Source organism: Phasianus colchicus, chromosome 3 (genome assembly GCF_987193195.1).
Source record: "Phasianus colchicus chromosome 3, bPhaCol1.hap1.1, whole genome shotgun sequence".
Lineage (NCBI taxonomy): Eukaryota > Metazoa > Chordata > Aves > Galliformes > Phasianidae > Phasianus > Phasianus colchicus.
Window position 1 is genome coordinate 90,872,250 of NC_143438.1, and position 26,277 is coordinate 90,898,526.

Genomic DNA, 26,277 nt, shown 5'->3' on the forward strand with positions numbered 1-26,277 from the left:
GTGAAAATTTATGTGCCACTAAAAGTGGCAGAACATCAATCAATGTTAAACATTGAAGGAGATGCAAAGAGGGCAAACTTACAAGTTAGTTTATAGTATTTATGTGAATTAATACATTAATGGATTCACAGGAACCTATTTTCCTCATATCACATGGCACTATGTTCTAATACAAGGCTAAGGTAACATTCATAACAAAGCTTTAAACACAGTGCAAACAGAAAGAAGTCCTACAGCTATTTTTAGAGACATCTGAAAAAGTATTGAAATAAGAATAAAGGCATACAATACACTGCAGTGAAACAGAAGAACAGGTATAAAGTGACTGGAAGCAACGCAAGCTATCTGAAAGGGAAGAGATGCTTCAACTCTTGACCTGCCCACTCTACTTCAAGCCTGAAATACTGCAGTGCTGCTACTCTTATCCGGACACACGGGAAGCAGAAGCAGGCTGAAACCTGACCCACCTTCTTCATAAGAAGCAACCATCAAAATGAAATGGTCTTTTAATTCAGCACATCCTGATGACTGAGAATATTCAGGCCAACTTGTCTTCTGCACTTCAAATGTTGTTTGTGACTCCTTGTTTATAGTTTGTGCCACTGTTCTGCTACATTAAAAGAGGAACACTTGGCCTTAAAACTATCGCATCTTCAGGTTAGCTACAGAAGTTGTTCCTCTTGATAGAGTCAATTCTGAGTTCAAAAAAGAATGTGTCAGGAGCCTAGAAAACACCTGCTTGAAATGAATTCTATTTTGATTTACACCATTCCACACTGACTTCCAGCCAGTGATATGCTGGCTTCTACCTAAATGCCCACAAAGCTCAAAAATGCTGCTGAAAACAGAACTCACAGGATTCCTTTAATTTTGTTTAGTGCCTCCCCAAATACTCAGCTCTCATAAAGTTACTGCATACCATGAGTCCATACCACTTTCTATTTTACAAGGGACACTATGATGCTCGAGGGCAATTGCTCCTGGAGCTCCTTATCTGGACAGTGTGAGCAAAGAATGGAAGGCTGGAAAAGGTAACATTCCTTTCTACTTTAATATATATTCCAGAACCAGCTTGGGAAAAAAAAACACAGGAAAAAAATCTGTGGAAGGAATAAATATAGTTGTTTTCGTATATTTGCCAAAGCAAACATACTTATACATAAACAACAACAACAAACAAATGTAAAAATGCATATCTTTAGTCATACTACAGAAGTGTCTGCGTATATTTAAAAAAAAATGGATGGCAAAGGAGGAGTGCAAGAGGGGGAAGAGCTTTAAGCAATGATGGAGATTGGTGAAATTGAAATCAATGCAGGACATTCCCAGGCACTGACAGAGAGCTTGCATGATCACAGTTCATTCTGGTCTCACTGTGCCTGAAAAGAAGCATTTTAGTGAGCTTAAAATACAAAGAGATAACACCTGCCTAGTCAACTGTGATGAGAAGCCTAACACAGTAATTTATCATCATTAAGGGTATTTTAAAGCATATTATCTTATTAATAATCAGAATAGCTCGGTGAGTTATGCAGGTACCTTCTTTTTGGAGACAAATGACTTGCTAAAGGGTAGTCTGCCAAAAAAAAAACCAAACAAACAAACCTCAGACTCAAATGCTTCCCAGTCCTGCGACCACACAGCACAGCTACAGCTGTGCAGACTTTATATGCCTCTAATTACTTGATAATTAGAATGTGTAACTCCACAATTTATGCTACAGTGCCAGTCTGCAGAAAAATGAGCTGTCAAACGTGACATAATTGGGTGAACAGACAGAAGTCGTAAGCAGTCAAGATAATGGTTTTTTATCATAATAAATTACATACAATTTTCAACACTGTCTTCTTGTAGTGACTCGATAAATTGAGCATGCTTCCAAAAAATATCTGCTTTACAACCCTGGGCAAAAACACCTTCTTACCCTACCAACTTATTGAAAAGGAACTAGGAAACGTTAAGTCCTAGACAAGAAACTCTTTCAGAAATGAGCACACTGCAGACTTTCATTTTTAGTACAGAATTATGAGACAGAGCACACACGGTGCTTTGCAAGTAGAAGTGATTCAACAAAATCCCTTGCTCACAGCATTGCTTGTGACTAGCCCTCATCGTTAGCAGACTTCCTGGTCACCTGGTACACTCACACTGTCTTCATTAAGAAGAAAAAAGTGAAATCAAGTGAATCTACTTGGTGGTTTTTTGTCTGCTGTTTGTTATGCTTTGACAGTTGGCTCTAGCTATGTTTTGTATTGCTCTAGGTAGCCGACTACAAGTCTGCTTCCTGAATGAACTGCACCATACGCTGCGTCTATGCCTATTTCCTTCAAAAAAGTATATTTAAATCAAATTTAAATCTCAGCCAAATGAAATGACTGAAGGTGACAGCTACTTCAAACTCAGCATCTCATAAATTGCCCCTTAGAGCTATCTTCTCTATGTCATTTCACTGACACTGCCATAATCAGGAGTTAACCACGGTAAGTGATTTAAGTGGAATGACATTATACCAGGAGTCTGTGATTTTAAGGTAGAAACAGGAAGCTGGCAAAGAAACCTGTTTCAGGATGCCAAAGTCCTAAAATTTCTACTATAAAGCTCCCTCCAGAAGACACAGTTTCTCATACACGGGGCATAAGCAGCACAACTATTAGATACTTATGCTGTGGTATAAGCTACAGCTTCTCCTTCCAACTTCAGTTTGAGCACAAACCTGCTCTTTGTGTTAAAAACAGCCATGTCAACTATGGAACAAGACACAACACATTTCTCTTTCAGTCTGGGGTTCATCTCTTGCTCTCTTCTGCTGCTTGGAGGGCTAGCTGGGCATTGGCTGGGGAATGGTGAACAACTGCTTGTGCATCAGTTGTTAAATATATATATATATAATTATTATATATGTCATAATTATTATCCTTTTCTCTATCTTAGCAAATAGTTTTATCTCAATCCAGGAGTTCTACTTTGTTTTTTTTCTGTATTCTGAGCCCCATCCCGCTGGGAAGAGTGGGAGTGAGTGAACAACTGTGTAGCATTCTTATTATATAATTACATATATTTTATATTTTTTTATATATATATACTTATTATAATATGTAATTGATGGGGTAAATTATTATTTTTGGATACGTGTACATCAGGAAATATGCACATCACCTTACTAAGACTAATGGTTGCTATTTCAAAACTAACTGCTGGCCAAAATAAGTTTCCGTAGACTAGAGCAGTAATAAAATCACAATAAAATCACAGTAAAGTGCTACGTTCCTTCTTATAGATTAGATGTACAATTTGCACACAGCTAATAATTCAGCCTAACTGTCTTCTCCTGATTGTGCCCTCTTGGCCAAGCAGTAAGAATGCTTTCCTAATGCAAAAGACAGAAGTAGATGGAGAGGGAGATACGAGGTGGAACCATCCAACTACTAACTAGAACACTACTCACACTTCTGATGAGTCAGTAATTTTAACAAAAACACCATATGTGTACCAAAGAAATCCAAAATGCAAGTCATATTTAACTGGGCTTTTAATTTATATATAAACACACAGATAAATGTAAAATTTGAGGTATAAAATTATCATTATGTTTAAAAAACTTCTTACTTGCACACAATAAAAGATAATGCCTGTTGTAAGAAGTATTAAATATGAAGAGGTAAGACAAAGAATGCCAGAACAGAGAAAGCCACAGTGAAACCTGGTTCAGTGACACACAGCCATTAGGGAACATTTCTTTGCTCCCAGGTTCAGCAATTTGCTGCTTGAGATTCCTGGAGCCAACTTCACCCTTCATTAGTTTGAAAAGGTCTTTATTTAAAGCTAGAGTTTAAAAAAAAAAAAAATATTTAGAAACCTTCAATCTCTGTATGCCTTGGAATATTGAAAAACTTGGAAAGAACAGGTTTTCATTTCTCTAGACCAGAAATATTTCAAGGTGGATTAATACATAATTCAAACAGCAAGACAAGACATCTTTCATTAATAAGCTCATTTTCAACCCTATAAAACTTCAGACAAATACCTGCACTTCCAGACCACCAAATCATGTTCCACATCAGCATTCAGCTATTGCTTGGTTCCAAATTGTGGTAGGGAACTCACTTTGAAATTTTCCTTTAGCAGTCAAGGGATAAATGCTATAAATATGTCTGACTGCTAGATTTTCCTGCAGAATAACTTGTTTTTGATTTTTACTATTTAGTGTTAGCATTGGGAGAGGTCTAAATAAAGAAAGAACAGCAATCTCACTGCAACAAAGAGCTGAGTTAATTTATGATTTAAACTGTCGAAGGCATGAATGATATTACAGCTGTCAGAAAGTTACAAAAGATCGTCTTATTTGAAGTCCTTAGCTCTGAGGCATTTAAATGTCACCAGAGAAAAGCTCTTATTCTCCAAACCAAGATAGCATCATCCACAGCTGGCTTTGCACTGCATGCTGTCAGCTGTCAGACTCCGCTGACCTGTAACTCCCGGGTTAGCTGAACATAATGTACATCTGTTGTCTCTGTTGTTCCATATGATGTATCAGTTACATGTGACAACAGGAGGGGACTTCTTCACATCTACATGAAGCACTGCCTCATATATAACAAGTTGATTCCTTAGGGTACGCCAAAACTCCCAAGGAGAAATCGCTATCACTCAACTTTATGACTTCAATTCAATATCCTGACATCCACAGCACAGTTCAAAGTAATGTGGGGGCAAAACTGAACCAAAACAGAAACAATAAAACAAGGTTTTCAGTATTCTCTGTGCCTTTCTTAAGAAGAAGAACAAACCCTTGAAACTGAATAATAAATGCAGTAGTTTTAATCATTCCCGTATTATGTCAGTGTTTCCAATGGTTTGAAACGTGGTATAAGACACAAGAACAATGATTTCTCTGTGGAAAGATATAAAACCTTACTACAAAAGAGGAACGCATTACTGGTTTTGATTTTGGTAACAGAAAGAAAGACAAGGACATATGCTGGTTTTAATTGACTGTTTTGCTTCTGTCATTATGAGCCAGCTTTGTACTTTACGGCTTCTTTGATATTCACCTCCTGCATTTTGCTAGATGCTACCCTCTCGCCCTGGCTCTGCAGCAAAGCTCCCATCTGGCTATCAGACACCTGTATGCAATGCCCTACACAGCAGAGGTAAGCGGTATCACAGCTAACTTCCCTACATTAACATCAAACCACTACTTCAGAAGAGCAGAGAAGAATGAAAAGAGAGAACACGTTTATCACGCTTCATGCTCATCTCCCTCAGTGCCCTAAACCTTGCTTGATCAGTTGCTGTTTGACTCTGAGAGGTAACGTTAACTGATGAAGATCTCTTAGACCTCTGCAGCTTGACTGATATTTTAATTCCAGATCCTCTCACCTATGCTCTTGCACAAGGTCTAAATATGGACTTCTTACGCCAGCGGTGAATCTTAAACACCTTTAGAAAAGCTTAAGCATGGGGGTGGGAATCTGAAAAGTAGGAAATGAATCAAAAACATCTATGTACCATTCCTCCTTCTCCATTTCCTGAGTATGTGCCACTAAATGGTCACAAAAACGTTCCAGTGGAGCTGTAGCCTTCCTGTAAGTTAGGGATGGACATTCCACAGGGTCACAGTAATGCTTCTTGAGGTTTGCGGCCAAACACTATAAATCTACACGGACGTAGCACAATCTTAGTAACACTTCCACACTGCAAATCTCCTTTATGGATAGTATGTGTAAGTACTTAACAATGCATTTCCTACTGAGAAATTGAATCAATCCCTCAAAAGGATTTGTTGAGAGCCTTTAAAATAAAAATATTCTCTCTGGAGGATGAAAACTTTAAAAAAAAAAAACAAACAACATAGCAGCTAACAGAAATTTTAGAAGCCTGTGAGCTATAGAAACAACACATACTACATTACATGCTCATCATCCTTCAATTTTCTTGTGGTTTTCAACAGCAAAAATTTAAGTGCTCTGATCTAAACAGCAGTTACCACAAATTAGCTATTAAGTTTCTTCTTTCAGAAGTGATGATTGATATTTAATGGCTTATTTTCACTTTTCAAAGCTACTCTTTCATAATTAACACATCCTCAGGTAATTTAAGATGGATAGTTTTGGTGACAAGTAGAGTGGCCTCAGTGGAAATACTGACAGTCAGCCTTGCCTTCATGTATCCTGCCCCTGCCTCCCCGCACAGATGTGGCTGTTCTCACAAGCAACACTGCACAGAAGGATAGCTGGAAAAGTTCCTCTTTATGAATTCTACTGCAAAGTCAGCACAGCTATGGTCTTGGGAAAATCAACGGCCATGGAGCAAGAAGTGAGCTAACTGTGAGCAAAAATCTATCTAAACATCTGCTGGCTGTAAAAATAAACTTGCATTTCTTTCAGAGCCTTACCTGATACAGAGACTGTGTGAGACCTTACTCCTTGCTTCTCATTGTTGGCCAGCCTGTAAAACAGAGGTTTGAATCGCTGAATGCTGTACATTCTTCACGGTCACATACACTGTGAATTCATCCTAACAGGGCACCTACTGTAATTAGCAGGGCCAATCCATTTTCCACAGTGACACATTTTGAGGGGGAGAAAAGTCAGAAAGGAATCTACCACTTCAAACCCAGCTGGGGGAGTGAGAGAACGTGTTACCATTTTAATTAGAAAGCAACTTGGCAACAACAGAACAAACTTTAAGAAAAGCAAGAGAAACAAAACTGTTAAAAGGTTTTAAAGTTAAGCAGAGCAAGTCTAAATGTTGCCACTGTAGACAATCCGATGGTCATTCAGCTTTCTGTATTCAGTACTGGAAACAGAAATTATGAATTGAATTCTTATCTGTAAGCTGATTTATTTTATAGAGCAATTTTAAATTGATTTGCCTATCAAATAAATGAAGAAAAACAATTACATTTAAACTGTTTTTAGATATAGAAGTTGATTACTAACAAATTTCAGTGAATTCTTCCAGTAACTTGTTTCACATACATGTGTATATATAACCATAGTTATAATGTTATGAGAGGAGTACAGCAATTGATGCTTTGAGAAATCTGAAATTTCATCTGCAAAGGCAAATCTTTCCAGATGGTGCTGGCTAGTACTTTAATACACTTGACAAAAGACTATTCCCCTGCTGTCAGCTGAAGAGCATATGTGGTGCTCTTGTTTAAACAGACTCAACATTACAGTATTGGTAAACTGTCCCAAAAATGAAAAGAAGTTTCTACTTCAAACCTTACTTTATCCTAGAAATCCCTAGAAAAAGAAAAAAAAACCAAAAACATTGAAGTGAAAATTCTGTAATTAGAAGGTTATTCTGTTTTGCTCAGTTTGTTCAAGTAAAACTTTTCATCTCCAATGTGAGTGCACACTGTTTACCAATCTTACTGCTTCCTGAATTGACTTTCATTTGCTTTTCCTCCCTGTACTTTATCTCTTCTCTTTCTGCACTGTGAGCAATCTGCTACCTGGCTACTGAGGGCTGCAGCAGGACCTGTGAAGGAAGAGTATCCAAGTGGCTTTTTTCTTGCTGAATCAGGAATAAATCATGTTCCATACTGCATTCAGTAGTTTAAAAAGTAATAACAAAAATGGTAGGCTCACTCTAGGAGTTAAGGAAGAAACAGAATGAGGTGGCTGGATCAGAGTAGTACAGTTCCTGATCCCCAAAGGAAAAACAAAGAAAACACAATAAACTGCTAAATTTCTTACAGTTTTTCAATCATTATCTCTGGCTACTGGATACTGCTTGATAAGCCTCAAGGAAAACAAAGAATTATTAGATGCAAATACCTTGGATAGAGTGTCACCATTAAACGATTCAGAGGAAAAGAAATCAGATCTATTTGTAGATTAAGATTTTCAACACAATTATTATTGCGTATGTATTTTGATACATTACTACATTTAAAAAAAAAGATCAAAAACTGTTTGCTCTATGAACGCTACTCTTTATCATACTTGAACCTGGAAATTCCAACTCAGACTGATCCCATTATGGAAATATGATTTGGAAAAAAGAAAAGAGACATAAAAGATTAATTATAGGGAGAAAATTTCTGTATTTTGCATAAGCAGTAAAGCAGACAAATAGGAAAACCAACATTGCAGACTGATCTACAGAGAGGCTGAAGTGACAATACACAGACTGTTAGGCATCATTCCTGTAATTAAATCTACCCATGGACTCAAAACAAATAGCCTGAATCCCAGTCAGGCTTTTTCCAAAATATCCTTCTTTTGTTACTGTCAAGTATCATCAATGCACTACGAGTTTTCTTCCCTCAAATTTTATTTGTGGTATCTATAGCTTAATGCTGCTGTCAGGCATTTACGCCCCATGGTTCCAAATGACTGCCTGCTATTTGTCCTAGAATCCAAAGGCAACAATAAAAATTAAGCATGTATAAAAAGTGCGAAGTGTCTCTTAAACAAAACAAAACTATTTTTGAAAGCATTTTTTGAACTACATATATATAAAAAGAAAGTATTAAACTCACTTTGGTATTGATGGTAAAGCTCTTTCACCTTCTGTATAAAGAAGAAGAAAACAGAATTAAAATTGTATTTCAGTTTCCAAATGACCTCTCTCAATGTCCAATTTATACAAGGCTGAAATAGTAATCATCACAACCTTCCAGGGAAATTGTGTTGACTCAATACTTATATCAACAGCAGCACACTAACACAGTTCCTTCCACTAGCAATGCATCCATTCTGGCAAAGTCTTATCTAAGAATAATAATGTATACAGAATATGAGACTTTTTTATTCACAATAAATAACTCTGATAAATTTCATCTCTCTACAGAGAAATACTTCTCTCATTTCCGAGACGTGCTAACCATACATATAGTACACATGTATATACAGTATATAAACATATATGTATTAATATACCACACACACAAGAACAGAAATACTGAAATCAATGTAGACTTCCAAACAAGATTACTAATGTAAATCATCAGCTGATATAAATCATCAGCATAATATTATATAGCATATAATATTAACTTCACATTTGGTTGAAATTATACACCAGTAACGCCCAGAAGCCAGAGATGAGGTTGTCTCATTACACATGTGGAGGAGGATGGGGAAATTACTAACCCTTCAGTAAAACACCAACAATTTGAAGTAGATTGAAGTATGCAGGGAAGGAGAGAAAGAGGGCAATTAAAACAAGCATCTTCCTTCAAATCACTGTAGCACAGATAAAGTGTCCTGAAAGAAATGGAAGAGTGTGGCCCTGGGCTGCACACCCTCCTCCCTCCCCACAAAACAAGTGCACATCCTCCAGATCCAGCTACAAAGCTACTGAGTTTGGAGACTGGAGCAAAAAGAGACAGGCTCAATTTTAACTGAAAGTGTAGAAGGGCAGGATGGTCCACCGTAAAGTGCAGAAAGGAGAAGAGAGCTGCACCTCAGTGTCAGATGAGGTTGCTGTAAAGGAAGATATAGGAAAGAAGGGAAACAAAGAGCTTTGATTTTTGGAGATGACATAGTAGCTTTGCAAACCATATGAGCAAGCAGCTTGGAGCTGGAGGATGGAAGAAGGATGGAAGAAGCAAGTTCCTCCAAGAAGCATGAGGCAGAACAGGACAGAAAGGTATTGTAAAATGTTAGAGGAAATAACTACCAGTTGCGTAGAAAGAAAAGTCAAAGATCCAGAAAGGTACTGTGGAGTGACAAGTACAAGAACATAAGCCTGAAGGCCAGAGCCTGGCATCAAAAGGATTGGAGTTGAAGGGTTAGCCAAAAAACAGAGACTAGAATTGGCACAAGAGGGATTCACACTGGATGGAAGAAGACAAAAGACATCAAGCTTGGAGAAACAGGCGTAATAGCCCTGCCCAGCACCATGCAATCCTCCCTAGGATTGGGAATAAGACTCAGAAGCGTAAGTGCCATCTGATATCTCCTGATACTTCCATCAGCTGTCAGTCTGTGAAAGTATCCTGTATTCCAGCCTCCATAACTTGGTAGTTATGATGCTGCGGGTTACTCCAACACCTCTCCTACATTTGGCAATGAATTTAATTACTGATGTAACAGACCTGCAGTACATTGTTTTTAAAGGCTTAGGAAATGACACAAACATACAAAACTCCATTTTAACTCAAGATAACTGGAGTACAATTAATCAACTGCTATTCAAACTAACTAACCTTGATATTGAAAAGGCAGTTTAATCACATATTAATTACACACTATTCAAAACCGTCTTCTAAAGATGGAATTTTTAATTTCCTCTTTTGTGTGCGTGTGGAACATATCAGTATCAGATTTCAGGGCTTGAGAAACAATTCTGTAACACAGCAGGACCTGAGTGCTTTGTTCAAAGATTTCAACTGCAGATAAGATTGCTTCTCTCTCCTGTAAACAGACTCGACACCCTCTACAAAGAAAGAAACACAATATAGGTGGCAACTGGCAGTGTAAGCTGAAGTCACTTGCTACATATCAAAAAAGAGCTAAGAGAAATAAATACAAAAATCTAACTTTCCAGGGCAATATTAAGTTCCCTTAAACATATCTCCTACTCTGCTTCTGCAAATCCCAACTTCACTTACTGAACAGCATCTCACTGGTGTGCAAAAAATAAAGCAAGGATCATATCGTAACATCTCTCAACAAAATCCTGATTCTACTTGGCAAGAAACCCATTTACGGATTTTATGAGATAAGGAGAATGTGAAGAGAAGGAGAGGTGGAATTACATAGCTGACAAGTAATAACATCGAGGGATACGGATTGATCTGAGATTAAACAAGCATTTCATAAGACTTTGGAGTTTGTGATTTGAATAGCATTCTGTTAGTACATCTATGCTTTCACGATTGTTATGCTTTAAGAAAGCTGTTGTATTTTCACCTTCAGCCACAGAAAGCAGGGCATTAAAAAGCAGACAACAGGAAGAATCAACAGCTCTAAAATGGGTAAGACATAAACGGCAGACTAACTGCTCTGAACACAAAAGCATAATTCTGATGATGCTGGAATGAATAACTATGATGGAATTGGAGAAAGGCAGTGTGCACGAAATGCCACCTGGTGCAGCACTGCATTCAGCTCTGAAGCCCCCAATATGACTCTGATCTGCTGGAGCAGACAGATCTAGCGGATGGCCATGAGGATGATCAGAAAGATGGGGCACCTTTCCTATGGAGACAGACTGAGAGAGTTGGGGTTGCTCAGATTGGAAAAGAGGAGGCTCCAGGAAGACTTTATAGGGTCATCCAGTATCTAAAATAAGTCTACAGGAAAGGTGAAGAGGGACTCTTTCCCAGGGTGTTGTGATAAGAACAGAGGTAACAGCTTTAAACTAAAAGAAGGAAGATGTAGATGAGATATAAGGAAGAAGTTATTTTCTGTGAGTGGTGAGGAACTGGAACAGGTTGCTCAGAGAAGCTGTTAATCTGCAGAAGAGTTCAAGATCAGGTTGGATGGGTACTTGCCAAAAGGAACTAGTGGGAGGTGTCTCTACCCATGGCAGGGGGTTGGAACTGGATGATCTTTAAGGTCCCTTCCAACACAAAGCATTATCTGATTCTATGAGAGTGAAAAAAGATTTGTCCAGTGCAATAAAGGTGTAAGCAACTGTAGATAGCTATGAGATGGTGCAAGAAAATGATGAGGATGGAGAGAGGAAAGTAGAGACTCTAGGATAAGTTAAACGAATGCTCATTTCCAGATTGGCTAAAAAAAAAAAAGAGGCTGCATGCATGGCTTCTATGTAACTTAACCCCCACTATTTCTGATCATTTTTCCTGTCCTTGGGCTGCAGAAAGCATGAGTGATTTTATTCATAGCAATAGAGCAATGGCCCCTTACCCTCTTGGTTGATGTGGGAGCAGAAGTGGACAACATGGCAGCCCTAGGGAGAAGGAAGGAGAATGCAGAGCTGCTCAAGAGCAACATCTGGTATAAAAGTGCTATATAACATTCTTTTAAATGAAATCATTGTTTGTTTGCCTTCTGTTAATATATATACTAATACAGATACCATGCAAATAAGTAAACCTGCTCCATTACACGCATGGATTTATTTTGCAGTAGTGCCTACAGGGAAACCACAGTGCACAGCTCAGCCAAACCTAGCTCAGTATGACAGAAAGAATACCAGATATCTTGCCTTGAAAAGTGCTTAGTGAGTCTAGAAGACATAACAACTGATGATAAGCAAGTCAGTTCAGAGGGATTAAGGAATTAGATAGAGGTGAAAATAAAGCACATCAGTTTTCATTGCCACTTGAAGCAACAGTAAGCTAGGACCCATTAGCCCTGTTTGTCCTACACGGCAGCTGCATGCACCATGGAACAGGTTATGTTAAAAGGACACAGTAAATCTTGCAGAGATTTTGGTTGGGAGCTTTTCCCTTGATAGTGTAAGACTGGCATAGAGAAAAACAGAGTAGGATTTGGCAGAGAAATGGCAAAAGACATGACTGGGGCACAATCAGTGCCACAATGAACAGCAATGGAAGATGGTGAATTGGATAAATAGAGCTAAGACTTCACAAAGACCTTAAATGCCTGTGGAAATCAGCAGGCAGCAGTATGCTTTTGAATTAAGAGCCTTTATGTGTAGATAAGAAATGGAAGCCACTCCAGTTGCGAAGAAACAAGCTGATAATTGCACTGACAGCAGAAATTAAATGGAGCAAATTTCTGAAATATTTCCAATGCTAAAATGGCAAGAACTGGACACTGTCTACATTTGTCAGTCAAAGCTGACAAACCAGCAGTCCATTGGTGGTACTGGAAGGAAAGTTTTGGGGAGTGAATAATGAAGACTGTAAGAAATCCCAAATCACAATTTTTCAGAAATGGTAAGAAATTGTGAATATTTTTCAGACAAAAACAGGCATAAAGGATGGTTTCTCAGAGGTATAAAATAAACAAGAAAAGCAATGCCAACTTTATTGTTGGAAGAAATATAAACTAGCATTATTACTGATGCCAGCTTATCCTTTTGACATTCAGTTTGGTGCCAACGGTTCATCATCACTGAATTGCATGCAATGTTGGCTAGAAGAGTGGAATCTGTGTTGAAAGGAATATCTTCCTCTGTATGGGGACGAAGTCGCATGACTAATGCAAATTCCAGCAAAGCTGCATGTTGGAGCTACCAGTCAGTTGCACACTTTAAGAATCAAAAGAAACAAACACCCGAATTTAAGAATAACTTGAACAATCTTGAAGTGTTATCAAAATGTCTAACACCCTAAAATCATGTTCCTTCATTACTGAACTATCAAGTTTTCACACGGTTTTTTTTTGCTGGTTTTTTTTCTTTGCTTTTTGCTTTGTTTTGACAACAGATGTAAAGTTCAGAGCCATAGGATGCTAAATACAGAACTAGGAAAGACATAACTATGTCAATAACACTACCCCATCTGAACTACAGAGAATAAAATACCAGTGGTACAAGAAAGCAAAAATGTGGCCGTAAAAAAACACTTATGTTCAGATTGTAGAGCTTCTAGAATGGCTCTGTGTATATTCTTGTAAGACAAATAGGGAAGGAGGAAAAAGTTTATTGTTTTAGAAACCAAAACTGCTGGATGAATTTCCGTAATCAAGGATAAATACAAAAGGACAGAAGTTTCTATTTTAAGGGGCTTTGACTGAATAAATTTCAAAAATTAAAACTACTTGAAACCAGAAAAAAACTTCTGAAATTTAATTTAATTATCCCTTTACATCTAGCTGTAGCTGCACCCTTATCCCAATGCTTCCATCTTGTAGTTTGCTATAAAAATAACTACCCATCAACGTATAAAATCCATACTTTGCTTTAGTTCTGTTTCATGAGATAGGCTCACAAAACTTCTCTCAAGGTTTAAATAATAAAAAAAGAGAGATTTTGAGTACCTGGGAATAGAAAATTGATCTTCAAAAATTACAACTAATTCTATCCGAATGATGCATTCTAACCAACACCTCCTGAATTTCTGCTTGGGTACTGGTGTATCATTTCAAGGTAACAGATCCTTGTTAAGAGTGCCTTTAATTTGCAGTGGGGAGACACTGACAGTCAGTGTATTCCGTAGCAAAAATACCTCAAGTTTCATTCTAGCAAGACAACATTCTCCAAATGATGACTTTGAAGCTACCTTGTGTCTTCTGTTCAAGCACAAGATAATCTACCAGTAGAACAGAGCACAGCCAATACCAGAATGGAACATCATCTTACCTTTCTGTGGCCTGATAATAAAAGATTGCGTGGCTCCATTCACCAGTCGGCAATATCCGTCTATCAAGTCAGCCATATTCTCTGCAATGGTTAAGGATGGTGCTGTCACTGTCAGAGGCTGAAGAAGGAAAAAAACAAGGCACCAAACAAAGAGGTATTATTGTAGTTGCAAACACTGAGTAGAACAGCTGTGTCACTGCATCAGAACTTCACATACACTCGCGAACAGTAAACAGAAAAATGTGAATAAGCAAAGAACTACCAGATTCTTGCTTTACTTAAGATGTAGCACAGCTGAAAAACCCTCCATCCAACTGTAAGATTGATATGGGACTAGTTACTGGCTTGCTGGGCAAACATCCAGTCAATCACTGATCATTACCATGACTTTAAAGCTCTAATCATAACAACTATGTAGAAGCTACTTATTCTGTACAATAACTTACCTTAGATCATAACTGCATGCATTTTGATATGTTGGCTAAATACAGTCCTGTGAACATGGAAAAATATACAGCCTTGCCTTCCATTTTGATAAAGAAATTTGAGAACAGGTTTCAAGATTGCCCGAAAATCATCAATTTATGTCTGTGACTCCATTTGCAGCCAATATATGAACCGCAAGTTTTCAAATGCAACATACACAGTTGCCATCAGATACCCAACACAAAAGTAATCACATCCCTTTACCAGATTTTCTTAAGCCCTACCTTATTAGAGAAAAATATCCTTTCCTTCACAACCCCACCTTATTCAAGTCACCATTTTTTGGCAGTATTCATATTTGTGAACAACTGTCAAGGATAAAGTATAGCAAGATTAAATATCATCAAAAATCTCTGAGTCCCTTGAGACCTCACTAAGAATTGCAACCATTTCCATCAACCTGATCGAATAATCAGACTGATTAATTTCACAAAAACAAGAAGTATCCCACTGATTTTATGTTTTTGATCTTTTTTTCTAAACGTTTAAATAACAATATTAAAATTCAAAACATTTTGCTACTTACATATTAACTATATTGCATTTTACAAGGGCTGCTCTGAAAGTAATGCCTCTTGTTTTATGATGTTGGGCTGTGATGTCAGGTGCAAATGCTGGGTACTGCAGCAGAGATGCAATCTTCCCACCACTAATCCCTTACATTCTGTTGCCATGTGAAGATGGCAGCAAATGGGCAGTCTGACTAAATAGCATCTGACGTGGAACTGCATATGAAGCAAAGGTGTGTCACTGAATTCCTCCACGCAGAAAAAAGGGCACCCACTGACATTCATTGATGCTCATGAACGTTTATGGAGACCAAACAGTGGATGTGAGCACAGTGAGGCAGTGGGTGGTGTGTTGCAGCAGTGGTGACAAGACTTCAGTACATCTCCACTGGTGCACATTTTTATGAGCACAGCATGCTCCTGTTCACTGCTGGTGAAGATGCATAGCTAACAGGGGTGACTGTATTGAAAAATAGCATTTTGTAGCTGAGAATTTGCTATATCAAATCACAGAATCACCAAGGTTAGAAAAGACCTTTAAGATCATCCAGTCCAACCATCCACCGATCACCAACAGTTCTCACTAAACCACATCCCTCAACACAACATCCAAACTCTCCCTGAACACCTCCAGGGTCAGTGACTCCACCACCTCCCTGGGCAGCCAGGGATATACAAATAGTGTTACTGTGCATTTTGCATCAGTTGTAGTTTTTGTGCAAATAAACAGAAGGCATTACTTTCAGAGCAACCTACCTATACGTGGCCCAAAACAATTCCTCTTCACTGTAAGTGGCCTGGCAAGTCAGAAGGTTGGACACCCATGCCTAAGGTGGTATCTTCTTTCCTACCCTTATGCAACAATTTGCTCTTTACCCAAAATGTAACCCCAACTTCAAAATAAACTGAAATTAAGAAGGGAAGAGGTGAGACATACAGGCAAATCACCAATTTTAATAACACTGATATTGGATTCATAGAATGGCTTGGGTTGGAAGGAACCTTTAAGATCATCTAGTTCCAACTCCCTGCTATAGGGCACCTCCCTCTAGACAAGGTTGCTCAAAGTCCCATTCAACTTGGCCTTGAATGCTTCCAGGGAGGAGGCATTCACAACCTTACTGGGCGACCTGTTCCTGTGTCTCACCACTCTCACAGTAAAGAATTTCTTCCTGTTACCTAGTCCAAATCCAGTTTAAAACCGTTTTTGTCACTACATGCCCTTCTGAAAAGAAAATACTCATCCTTTTCACAGATTTGCCAACTTGCCCTCAAAACTTCTATTTCCCAGTGTACCAAGGCAGTGATTTGATTTCACTTCCAACTCTTCCTCCATGTAATATGAGAGAAACAGATTTTGCTGCTTTCATATTTCCCCTTTTCATAGAAGTGAAATCACTCCATTTCCTTTTCAGAGCACAGCATCATACACATAAGCAGACTGCCACTAAGATGCACCTAAGAACTGGTATTTTCAAATTAAATTTAAAGCACATAATGACATTTATGAGTATAATGAGTGCTTGCATTCAAGTACCTCAATCCCTTAAAGTACAAGGGAAATCAAACAACTACACATAATACTGGAAAGCAAAATTTAAAAAATACAGCAATGGCTGTAGCTATAGGAGGAGCAAGAGAGTTTAACAACAGATGAAGTCTTTGTATGCACATGTAGTTTGGCTGTCCTCAGCTTAAACTTGCATATGGAAACGTGAAGCATACTTTCAGGACAATGTATTTGTCAATTAGGCTGACAGAAGAAAAATTCAGAACAATGTTAAAGCCAGAATATGAGCACAACATACAAAGAGAGTACTGTAAATTAGGAGTATACAAATTCCTCTTTTTTACTTAAAGGAATATCAAAGAAATTTAGTTTATCATAGTTGCCAACTATCATACCTCAGGTGCACCAGCTATCTTCAGTTGCAACATCCCTTTTCTGTCCTTGTCTTCACTGTTTGAATACTGAATAGTTTGTACTTGATTAAAATCTGCCAGGTGAGTTGGCTGCAGGAAGACAACAGGAAAGATGTCAAAATCAAAGCATAATAGCTTGGGTTTACTCCTGAAGCATACGTTAATTTTGATCTCTGAATCTGCAAGTCTGTTTCTCTTTCTACAATCATTGGGCTTCTCAATTTTGTTATTTTACATTTACATACTCACATATGAAACCAAATATCAAGGCTGCCTACAGAGGTCACTGTTGAGTAACTCTATGCACACGCTAAAGAACATCAGAAACAACTTCTTTGAGGTCAAAAAAGAAAATTTAACAGATACCCACGTGGTATCTGCACTAAGAGCATGGTTAGGTATCCTCAGACTGTTGTAAAAGACACATTTTTAGCTGGTTACAGAATTCAGTTCTCTAAATAGTTTCACTACCTTTGAACGCTTCTCTTAACAGAAGCTGGACATACATTCAACTTGCATCGCGATTCTAAAGGTCCCAAACACTTTCCTGAGGCACCTTACACCATAAATACTCTAAAATGGTCAACATCATGCAATAAAAAAGCTGTTAAGAGCACAAATTAAAACAAATAAACCAACCATGACGGCACGAACACTACATACTGACTAACCAAGTTTTTTATTTACACATTCTCTCTATGAAAGGGGGGAATAACTTAGAATAATCTGCACTTTTCTTGTTAAAGTCACCACTTCAAATTCTAAGTGAGCATTTCAGTGGGTACAAAAGATAAGAAATGGAGTGGCTAAGGCTGACCCAGTCTCTCTGCTGAACCCAATTGTGTTTTCTCCACCCCAAACCATGAGTTAGTTTCTGAAGAACAGCTTTATGTATTGAATTTCCCAGCTCTTCTGAGTTTGTCTTGAACATTAGATTTGTCATTCCCTTTTGTGTGAAGTTCAAGTCACAACAGGTCACGGCTGTTAAGTCAGTAAGAGAGAGAAAAAACAGAAATAGACTTACATTTGCACCCTTGTCTGTAAGGTAGCTGATTCCTTCCTCTGGGCCAATTGCCAGCTCCACTGAAATAATCCAGCTTGACTTCAAATTGAAGGAGAAAGATGAGACAAATTTCAGCGTGTTTAAAGGAACGCTATCCCCCAGTGTTATCAATGCAGTTTTCAGTAATTCATCTCTAGAAACTTCTACACTCCTCAAACATTGCAAGATAGTAAAATGAAGTAGTTCTTCAAGTAGCAAAACTTCTGATGACAGGCTTCCTGGGGATCTGTTTCAATCAGTACGAGTTCCCATGTGTTCTACTTTCACTGTTTGAATACTATATATTTATTTCCTCTTCTCTCCTCATGGTCACTGATGTTCACATTCTGATTTCTATTCAAGTATCTCTTTTCACAAAGGTTGGAGACTCAAAGGGTTTCTCAAACTTTATTTGAAATGGTAGAGATTAATAGGCATTAGAGAAAAAATTTACAAATTGAAGAGGCTAAGAAGTCTCATCTCCTCAGGAAACCAGGTAAATAACTGCTCAGTTATCACAAATGAAAAACCAACAATTCTTATCAAACTAATATATGTTGTTTTTTAACAGTGAACTGAGAAAATAACAAAATCAATAAATATGTTATATATTCAGATTTTTAATATTTATCTACTCTATTCTCTACATCAACAGGCTAACTAAACAAGCAATTAACTGTAGAACTAAGAAAACCAATGTAACTGAACTACAACAATATCCTGGTGACTGTAGCGTTCCTCTACTTACACCAAGAGCACATTTGAAGCACTCCTTGTCAAATCTGTACACTGGAGAGAGGATCTCAAAGAATTTCAGAATACTTTCTTCTCTGTTGAGGTTGGCAAATTGTCGAAATGTTTGTTGGATTAATTTTCGTAGTGTTTTGGCCTGTGTATGAAAATGTTTAAAAGTCAATTATTTTATACCTGATCAGTGGCTGTGCATTTAAAGAGTTTCAGTTTTGACTAAACTTAGAACATAAGACAACACACTAAACTTTGCAGGAACTATTTTTTCTACGTTCTGCACTTCTCCCAACATCCTAAATGTCTACCAATTGAAAAGCACTGCCATCCGGACCTGCATCTTCCTACTATGCCTTAAATTTAAATGTAGATCCTCCTATTTTGCAATTACAGAATGGCTTGGGTTGGAAGGGACCTCAAGGATCATTTAGTTCCAACGCGCCTTGGAGTTGGCAACCACTAAATAAGGCACTAAATCAGACTGTCCAGGGCCTCATCCGACCAGTCATAACTGAGCCATAGCTTTATCTTCAACTCTGCATACAAGCATCTCAGACTATCTGTAACATACTGGATTCTTAGTGTACAGTAAGATCACAGAATCAGAGAATGACCTGGGTTGAAAAGGACTACAACAATCATCTAGTTTCAACCTCCCTGCTATGTGCAAGGTTGCCAACCACCAGACCAGGGTGCCCAGAGCCACATCCAGCCTGGATACACTGTAAGATTTACAAGAAAGTAAATTGAAAATTTATGTAAAAATTAAATATTTTAAATGAAATGTAAAAATCAAAACTAAGACTTATGAAAAGCCAAATATTTGCCTGAGGAAAGCTGCCACTGATTTCACAATAAATGCAGAATCTGAAATGCAATCTCTTTAACGTGCCCCAAACAGTGAAGAATCCTAAATAAAAACATCCTGACTCTAGGCACCAGAATTCACCCTGACACCGCCAACAAAAGTCCAACAGCTTCTCTCATCTGTTCTAATTGCAACAGCATAAGGATGCTGTTTAAGCAGTGTAGAGCAAAGTTACTCCATTTCATCTCTGCTCACATCACATAGTGCCAATATGTCAAAAACAAACAAAACTATTGTTTTTGGTTTTTGTTTTGTTTTGTTTTTTCCTGGCCAAAGCTTGGATTGTGTCAAGTGATTGAATGGGATGTTTTAAAAAAACTACCTCTGGCAATACATATTTCTAATTCATCTTCCAACTTACAAGAATAATGAAAGGTAAAGCCATGTTTATTTTTGCAATATGTCAAGGTTAAGACAGGAATTACCATTGTTCCTCTACCAAAACATATCTGACTGTCCTACTGTAACAGCACTAAAGCTCTTCATTCTTTCATCCTTTGCCTAAAATGGCTCCAAGCACTACACAAAAATAAACTTCCTTTTGGTGTTAACACTTCCAGTCAGATTAGGCATTCAGTTTTACAACACCATGAAAGAACATTTAGAACTCTAAATAGCCAATTTTTTTTCAAAGCTAACACTAAGAAAAGAGTGTAATAGCAACAAGCAAACTTGCATAGTCCCATACAAAACAATGATCAGTTTTGGAATGACACATATGTGGGCTGAGAAAACTCTCAGCTCAACACATAAGCTATATGCTATAAAATGAACAAAGAAATCTGCTGTTTTGTTGCAAGTTTGAATTAATCTGTCAGTTTAGCAGAACCTTCTACCAGCTACCAGTCAGGATGTCTCACTGCAGCCACAGTTATCAGCACTCCAGCATAATAAACCCTTCTGTGTCTCAATATCCTTTCCAATGTAGTGGAATCACAGAATCATAGAATAGCTCAGGTTGGAAGGGGCCTCAAGGATCATCAGGTTCCAATTCCCTGCCACATGCAGGGCCACCAACCTCCACATTTAATACTAGACCAGGCTGCCCAGGGCCCCATCCAATCTGGCCTTGAACACCTCCAGGAATGGGGCATCCACAACCTCTGTGGGCAGCCTGTTCCAGCACCTCACCACTCTCATAGTAAAGAACTTCCACCTGCCATCTAATCTAAACTTTCCCTTCTTGAGCTTAAAACCATTCCCCAAAGTGGAAGTTATCTACCTTTCTTAGAGAGAAAAATGAAGTTATGGGAACTTTTAGCTTCACCTGGACACCTGGCAAATGCTAGGAGGAAGACACTACAGTAGGTAAAAAAATCTGCTATGTTGAAGTTGTCTCAAGTATTGCAGCCACAGTTGTTGAGAAATACTTTATTCTTCTCATTATCCGCTTTGCTGGATTACTGCAACATCAGCTTGACTTCATGCATACAGGGATACATTATTTGTCTCCTTTAAGTCAATGAAGAAGACCTGCTATTGCCATATAATCCTGACCTAAACTTCAGATCATTAATAAGATACTTAGAAAAAACCTTATTCCATTAGAAATTTTTATGAGAAATATCTGCAAATGACTTCAAGAGAAATAAATCTAAAATGTATTACAATATTTCACATGAACAATTTTTTTTCTCTGCTATTTTTCAAGGCATGCTGTAAAGAAACAGGAAAATAATTTGCAAACTAAAAAGAACCTGGTTAATATCCATTCCCCCTGCCCACTGCTGGTTTAATGGAAGCAGGTATTTTCCTCCATACAAAGGATGTATCCACACAGATGCAGTTAGTATGGCACAGAAGTCAGAACTTCCCAGAGGCACTATTTACTACAGTAAATACAGGAAAGCTTATTATTCTTCTCTAGTGAACCAATGAAAATGGAAGGCCAGCTGATTCAGTAACTTTTCCTGTGTGCTTCATTTAGACTGACCTATTCTTTCTTGAACGTGAATAGCCAAGTGCTACTAGCAGGGTACATGTGATGCAGGGCTCTGTGCAATGAGCTCCCTCTTTCATTTTGGAGAGAACTCCCTTGGCACCTCAGGGTCAGCACTTGCTTTCTTTCACAACATCATTACACTCTGTGCTCAGGCAATATGCCAATATATCAAATGTCTGTGCTCAGGCAATATACCAGCATATCAAATGCCTGCTTTTTGAACTCACGTTTGTCTTCTAATACTTTGCACTGTTAAGTATTTTAAATCTCATCATCACAGCTTTTTGGTCCTCCTCTACATAGGGTGAAACGCTCTGTGTAGCTGTTGTCTTCTAAACATGTAGATCAACCAATGTCATTAACACTGCAAGACACTGCAAGTTTTACCTCGCTATTAGTGAAAAACACTTGTTTTTATATTTAATGGCCATCAGGAGCTCTCCCTTGTCTGCCAGTTCAAAACTATTCCTCTTCTCTTCACAAACTAAAGGACACATTTAATTATTTGGACTAATTCTAACTTATTTTTAATAGGGATATCATTTTCATTAAAAATCAAGACTCATTCTTCCATCCCTCGCTTTTCTCTTCAGATACCCAACATTTCCTCACGTCTGCACAAGTTTCTACACAGCTTCACCTTATGGCAATTCCTGCTACTTCTTCCAACCATTCATTTCTTAATTTCTGAAGAGCAATTTTCTTTGTCAGTTTTCTGGCTCCCTAATATTATTTTCTGAAGCATTTATTCAGTCATTTATGTCTGGAGCCTTTCACCACAATTTCTCCCTTTAGTGGTTCCAGATAATTGCTTAAATTAAAATGCAGACGGATTACTTAAATCCACTTGACTTCATTAGTTTCTGATTTTCAGAATTCTTTTGAAACAAAATCCATTCATGACAGACCTTTGCTGTTTATCCTACCATTTAAATAACAATGAATAATCTTCATAAATCTGAAGCTAAATTCTATTTGTAACTCCTCTATAAAACCACCGCTGCTTACCAAAACGAGCTCTAAAACAACAATTTATGATTTATATTTGCATATATGAACAGCAGATGTATTTTACTGCAATATCCATATCTAGACTACTACAGCTGTAACACCACTTGGAGACCGTTCTTAACCCTCCCTTTTTCAGGGGACGCCAGGAAAAATTTGCATTTTTTACTCTGGGAACATATGGACTTCAATGAGAGTGAGATCTGACTAATGCTTATAGTCCCAACCAGGATTAACATAAATGGAAATGGCTGGAAATCTTCCTTGAATGAGCTGGCTACAGTCTTGAGCATGAAAGGCAGAATTTGGTTCATCAAGCTGACACTAAAAATACGCTTTTTTTTCTTATATGTCTCCATCCTCCTTCTCCAGAAGCCTCACTTCTCTTTTAAGAAAGAAAAATAAGTTATTTGGTAGCAGAAGATCTGAAGACTTGTTGTAAGCTTTTTTTTCTTCAAGGTTAGAGAGGTACTTCGCTCACACCAGCTCAGCAAGGACACGTAATCACTGGCTTGGTTCTTCCAGTTGCATGCTTCCACTTGAACCACGGAGATTTATGTCCCACCAATTTGACAGGCAGCTTTGATATTTTTTTCAGCAAGACTACAACTGCACTTACAGCTCTATACTGAAACTGATCGTGCAATTTTCAAATTTCTTAAGAGTCCATTTGTTTGTTTTTTATGTAGTTAATTGGAACTATAATTACCTTCACTGAATCTAGCAAACTCTTCGGAAAAAATCGTCTTAAACCGACATCTTTTCTGAAAAAAAAATAAAAAGCACACATTTTTAATAATAATTTTTAAAAATTGTCAGATATTAGAATACAATTTGTGAGGGTATCTTGTGTTTTTAACTAACATATGCAATACAGTAAATTATTTTCACTGTAAAGGCTTTGACAGTCAGTCTCAGAGTACCAAATGCAGCACCATTAACATGCTAACTATAGCCACAATACAGCAAAGAGCAGAATTTCTAGTTTAAACTCAAAAGGATGTCACATCCTGGTGTGGAATGCTGGCTCTGGCACAGAGAAGTTTTGAGAATAACAACCATTGACTGTACATTTGAATAATTTAAATAATACTGAAAATAATGTTCTTACTGCATTCTTACAGCTTGGTCAGCTGAAAAGGGAATGACACAAAAATGGAAAATTCTAATAAACATCCATTTGAATTTAGTAGGAGAAACAGTGCAAAGGGGAGGATCTCTCATGATATCAATTTAGTAGATTTACCCAATGTGGCACTGTAATTAAATTTTTAAATTTCTACTGTCACTTTGTCCTCGTATTGAACATCTGGCATTACATTTCTCAGCTTTTCAGTGCAAATGATCTCACTTCTTGCATTCACAAGTCAGGATCCTAGTTCTTTTTGCAAGCTTGGCTTCTGTAAACTAAATTGCATCAAGCTCAATTCTTCAGACTTACAAAGATGGATTTTTGTGGCTTAGGTGTGCTGCATCTACCTTATGTCTAACATGTATATGTCTCACTACCAGCCAGGGAAGTTGCCTGGGGAATTACTGCCAAAAGAGATCATTATGCAGCCAGGTGTATTGAGTGCTGCAATAAGCAAGGACTGGTTGTATGGACATTTGCAGAACATCTGCATGAGGAAAAGGAAAAACTGAAAGAAAAACGTCCTTTGGAAAGATATACCATCTCTGCCTCTCAAAGGTATAAATGGCAACTTTTTCCCAAAAAAAAAGAAAGGAATAAATTTAATCAAGAGGTTACAATCTCTTTAAACAAAGACCCTTTGCTGTTTCTCAAATGAGTAAGAATGCTTTCCATGATAGGACGCTTTGCAGAAAGAGAAACACAACTGCAATGTTTACACTTGGCAAAGCAAGAAAAGCTGTTAGCCAGCTTAAGAAATACAGAATGTATTTGCTGCTACCTAGCCATGCAAGAGGAAAGCCAAAATTAAAGTTAACATAAAAAGCTTACTCAAAAAAATGAAACAGGGTTATTTTTAAAGCTCTCTCAAAACAAACAGCATTCAATTGTACAAAATATACTAAAAACATCCTCAACCAAGAGGAGCAGAATGTTCATGTGCAGCAGTGAACGCTGGCATCTGTGCCATGACAGTAAGCTGAAAGACGATAAAACTTTCATAAATGTTAATTCCTTTGATGCATTTCTTCTCAAATGCAAATTATATGCGGTTTATCATCTCACAGTTAAATAAGTCTAACACACTATTACCATCTAAATAACATGCAAAGACATTTTGACAAGGAATATATTAGTTTAACATTAAGCATTTTAGAGAGAAACGGTGTTTTCAAAATGAGGCACCCTCCATCACTCCGTATTACTCATCTCAATGGTGCTGCAGCACATGGCTGCCATTCTGCTGCTGTTGTGGGTAAAATAAGAGTAGTTTTTGTACAGATTTGTATGTAATAAATTTGGAGGAAATTCTTATGCAGAGTATAACGAAACACAACACTTAATAAAACTTGTAATAAAGCATTTAGGTTAGGCTGAAAATTTATTTACTGTAGGAGAATTTAACATAAGAACCATACAAATTCCAGCCAAATCTACAAACAGGAGAACAAGTACTACAAATTCAAACATACAAACTGTTCTTTAAACACACAACCCTACAAACTTTCTCTCACCTCCTCAGCTGCACTGCATGGGGATAAACCAGACCAAATCTGTTTTCTAAATGCCAGTAAGAGGTGATTAGCAGTGAGATCCTGCTCCACACAGTTTTTCCAGTTTTGTATTTGGCCATTCTACTTGAGGACTTGATGTAATTTTTTTCTTTATGTAGAAGCTTCAATAGGATTAATAAAATACTAACTACAGATAGATGATACCCCTTGCCACATAACAATAAGCAGATCTAGGCAAGACATATCTTAATCTCTATTTTTCACCTCCAGGTTGCATCAAAAAATATTATTAGATTAACAGAACAGACTTGAACATGCTCTTTACAAAACTGTGGATGCAGCTGTTTCTTCCTATAGCTCCCATTTGTGTACTGGTAATTATTCCTGTTCTATGCTAACAGGCTTCATGTTTATTATGAAAAAAATTCTTCTTTCATCACATGCAGGCCCAACTCTTAAAGACTACTTAACAATTTGATTCTATCTCCCATTTCCCATCCAGATTTGGTCTTGCATGAAAATTTGATCAAAGATGAATATACATCAAATAGACATCTGACAAAGACAGGCAAGGAGCAATCACATCAAATGTGAAAAAGTGCTATGCAAGAATTGCACTCAGCTGGTTAAGTGCCTCATCAGTGCTACAACCAACAAAAAGGGGCAAGAAACAAAATGCCTCACTCGAGAAATAAATACTACTTGTGTAAGAAAACCTTTATAAGATAATTAAGGTGATAAGTTCAAACAAGTACTTTGGCACTTTTAACACTCTCTTACAAGCTTAAAATTATTATCTACAGACACTTTAAGGTTCTTTTATCCTTCATCTCTCTCTCAGAGATTTGTATGAATCCCATACAAAACACATTTTGCTTCCAAAACTGTAAAACAGAAAATAACAAAGAAG

At 37.6% G+C, this 26,277-nt stretch overlaps 1 protein-coding gene across 12 annotated transcripts in view; it reads right to left on the reverse strand.

The window, feature by feature from the left end:
* Window positions 1-26,277, reverse strand: part of PTK2 (protein tyrosine kinase 2) — a 192,336-nt gene that overhangs the window by 54,845 nt on the left and 111,214 nt on the right. For all 12 annotated transcript variants that reach the window (XM_090138045.1, XM_090138046.1, XM_090138044.1 and 9 more), the window contains 7 exons: window positions 23,431-23,485; window positions 18,905-19,045; window positions 18,139-18,216; window positions 17,097-17,204; window positions 14,197-14,314; window positions 8,495-8,525; window positions 6,395-6,447 (listed from right to left, as the gene is read on the reverse strand). In XM_090138045.1, coding sequence (XP_089994171.1) covers window positions 6,395-6,447; window positions 8,495-8,525; window positions 14,197-14,314; window positions 17,097-17,204; window positions 18,139-18,216; window positions 18,905-19,045; window positions 23,431-23,485 — 584 coding nt within the window. The remainder of the gene's footprint in view (window positions 1-6,394; window positions 6,448-8,494; window positions 8,526-14,196; window positions 14,315-17,096; window positions 17,205-18,138; window positions 18,217-18,904; window positions 19,046-23,430; window positions 23,486-26,277) is intronic.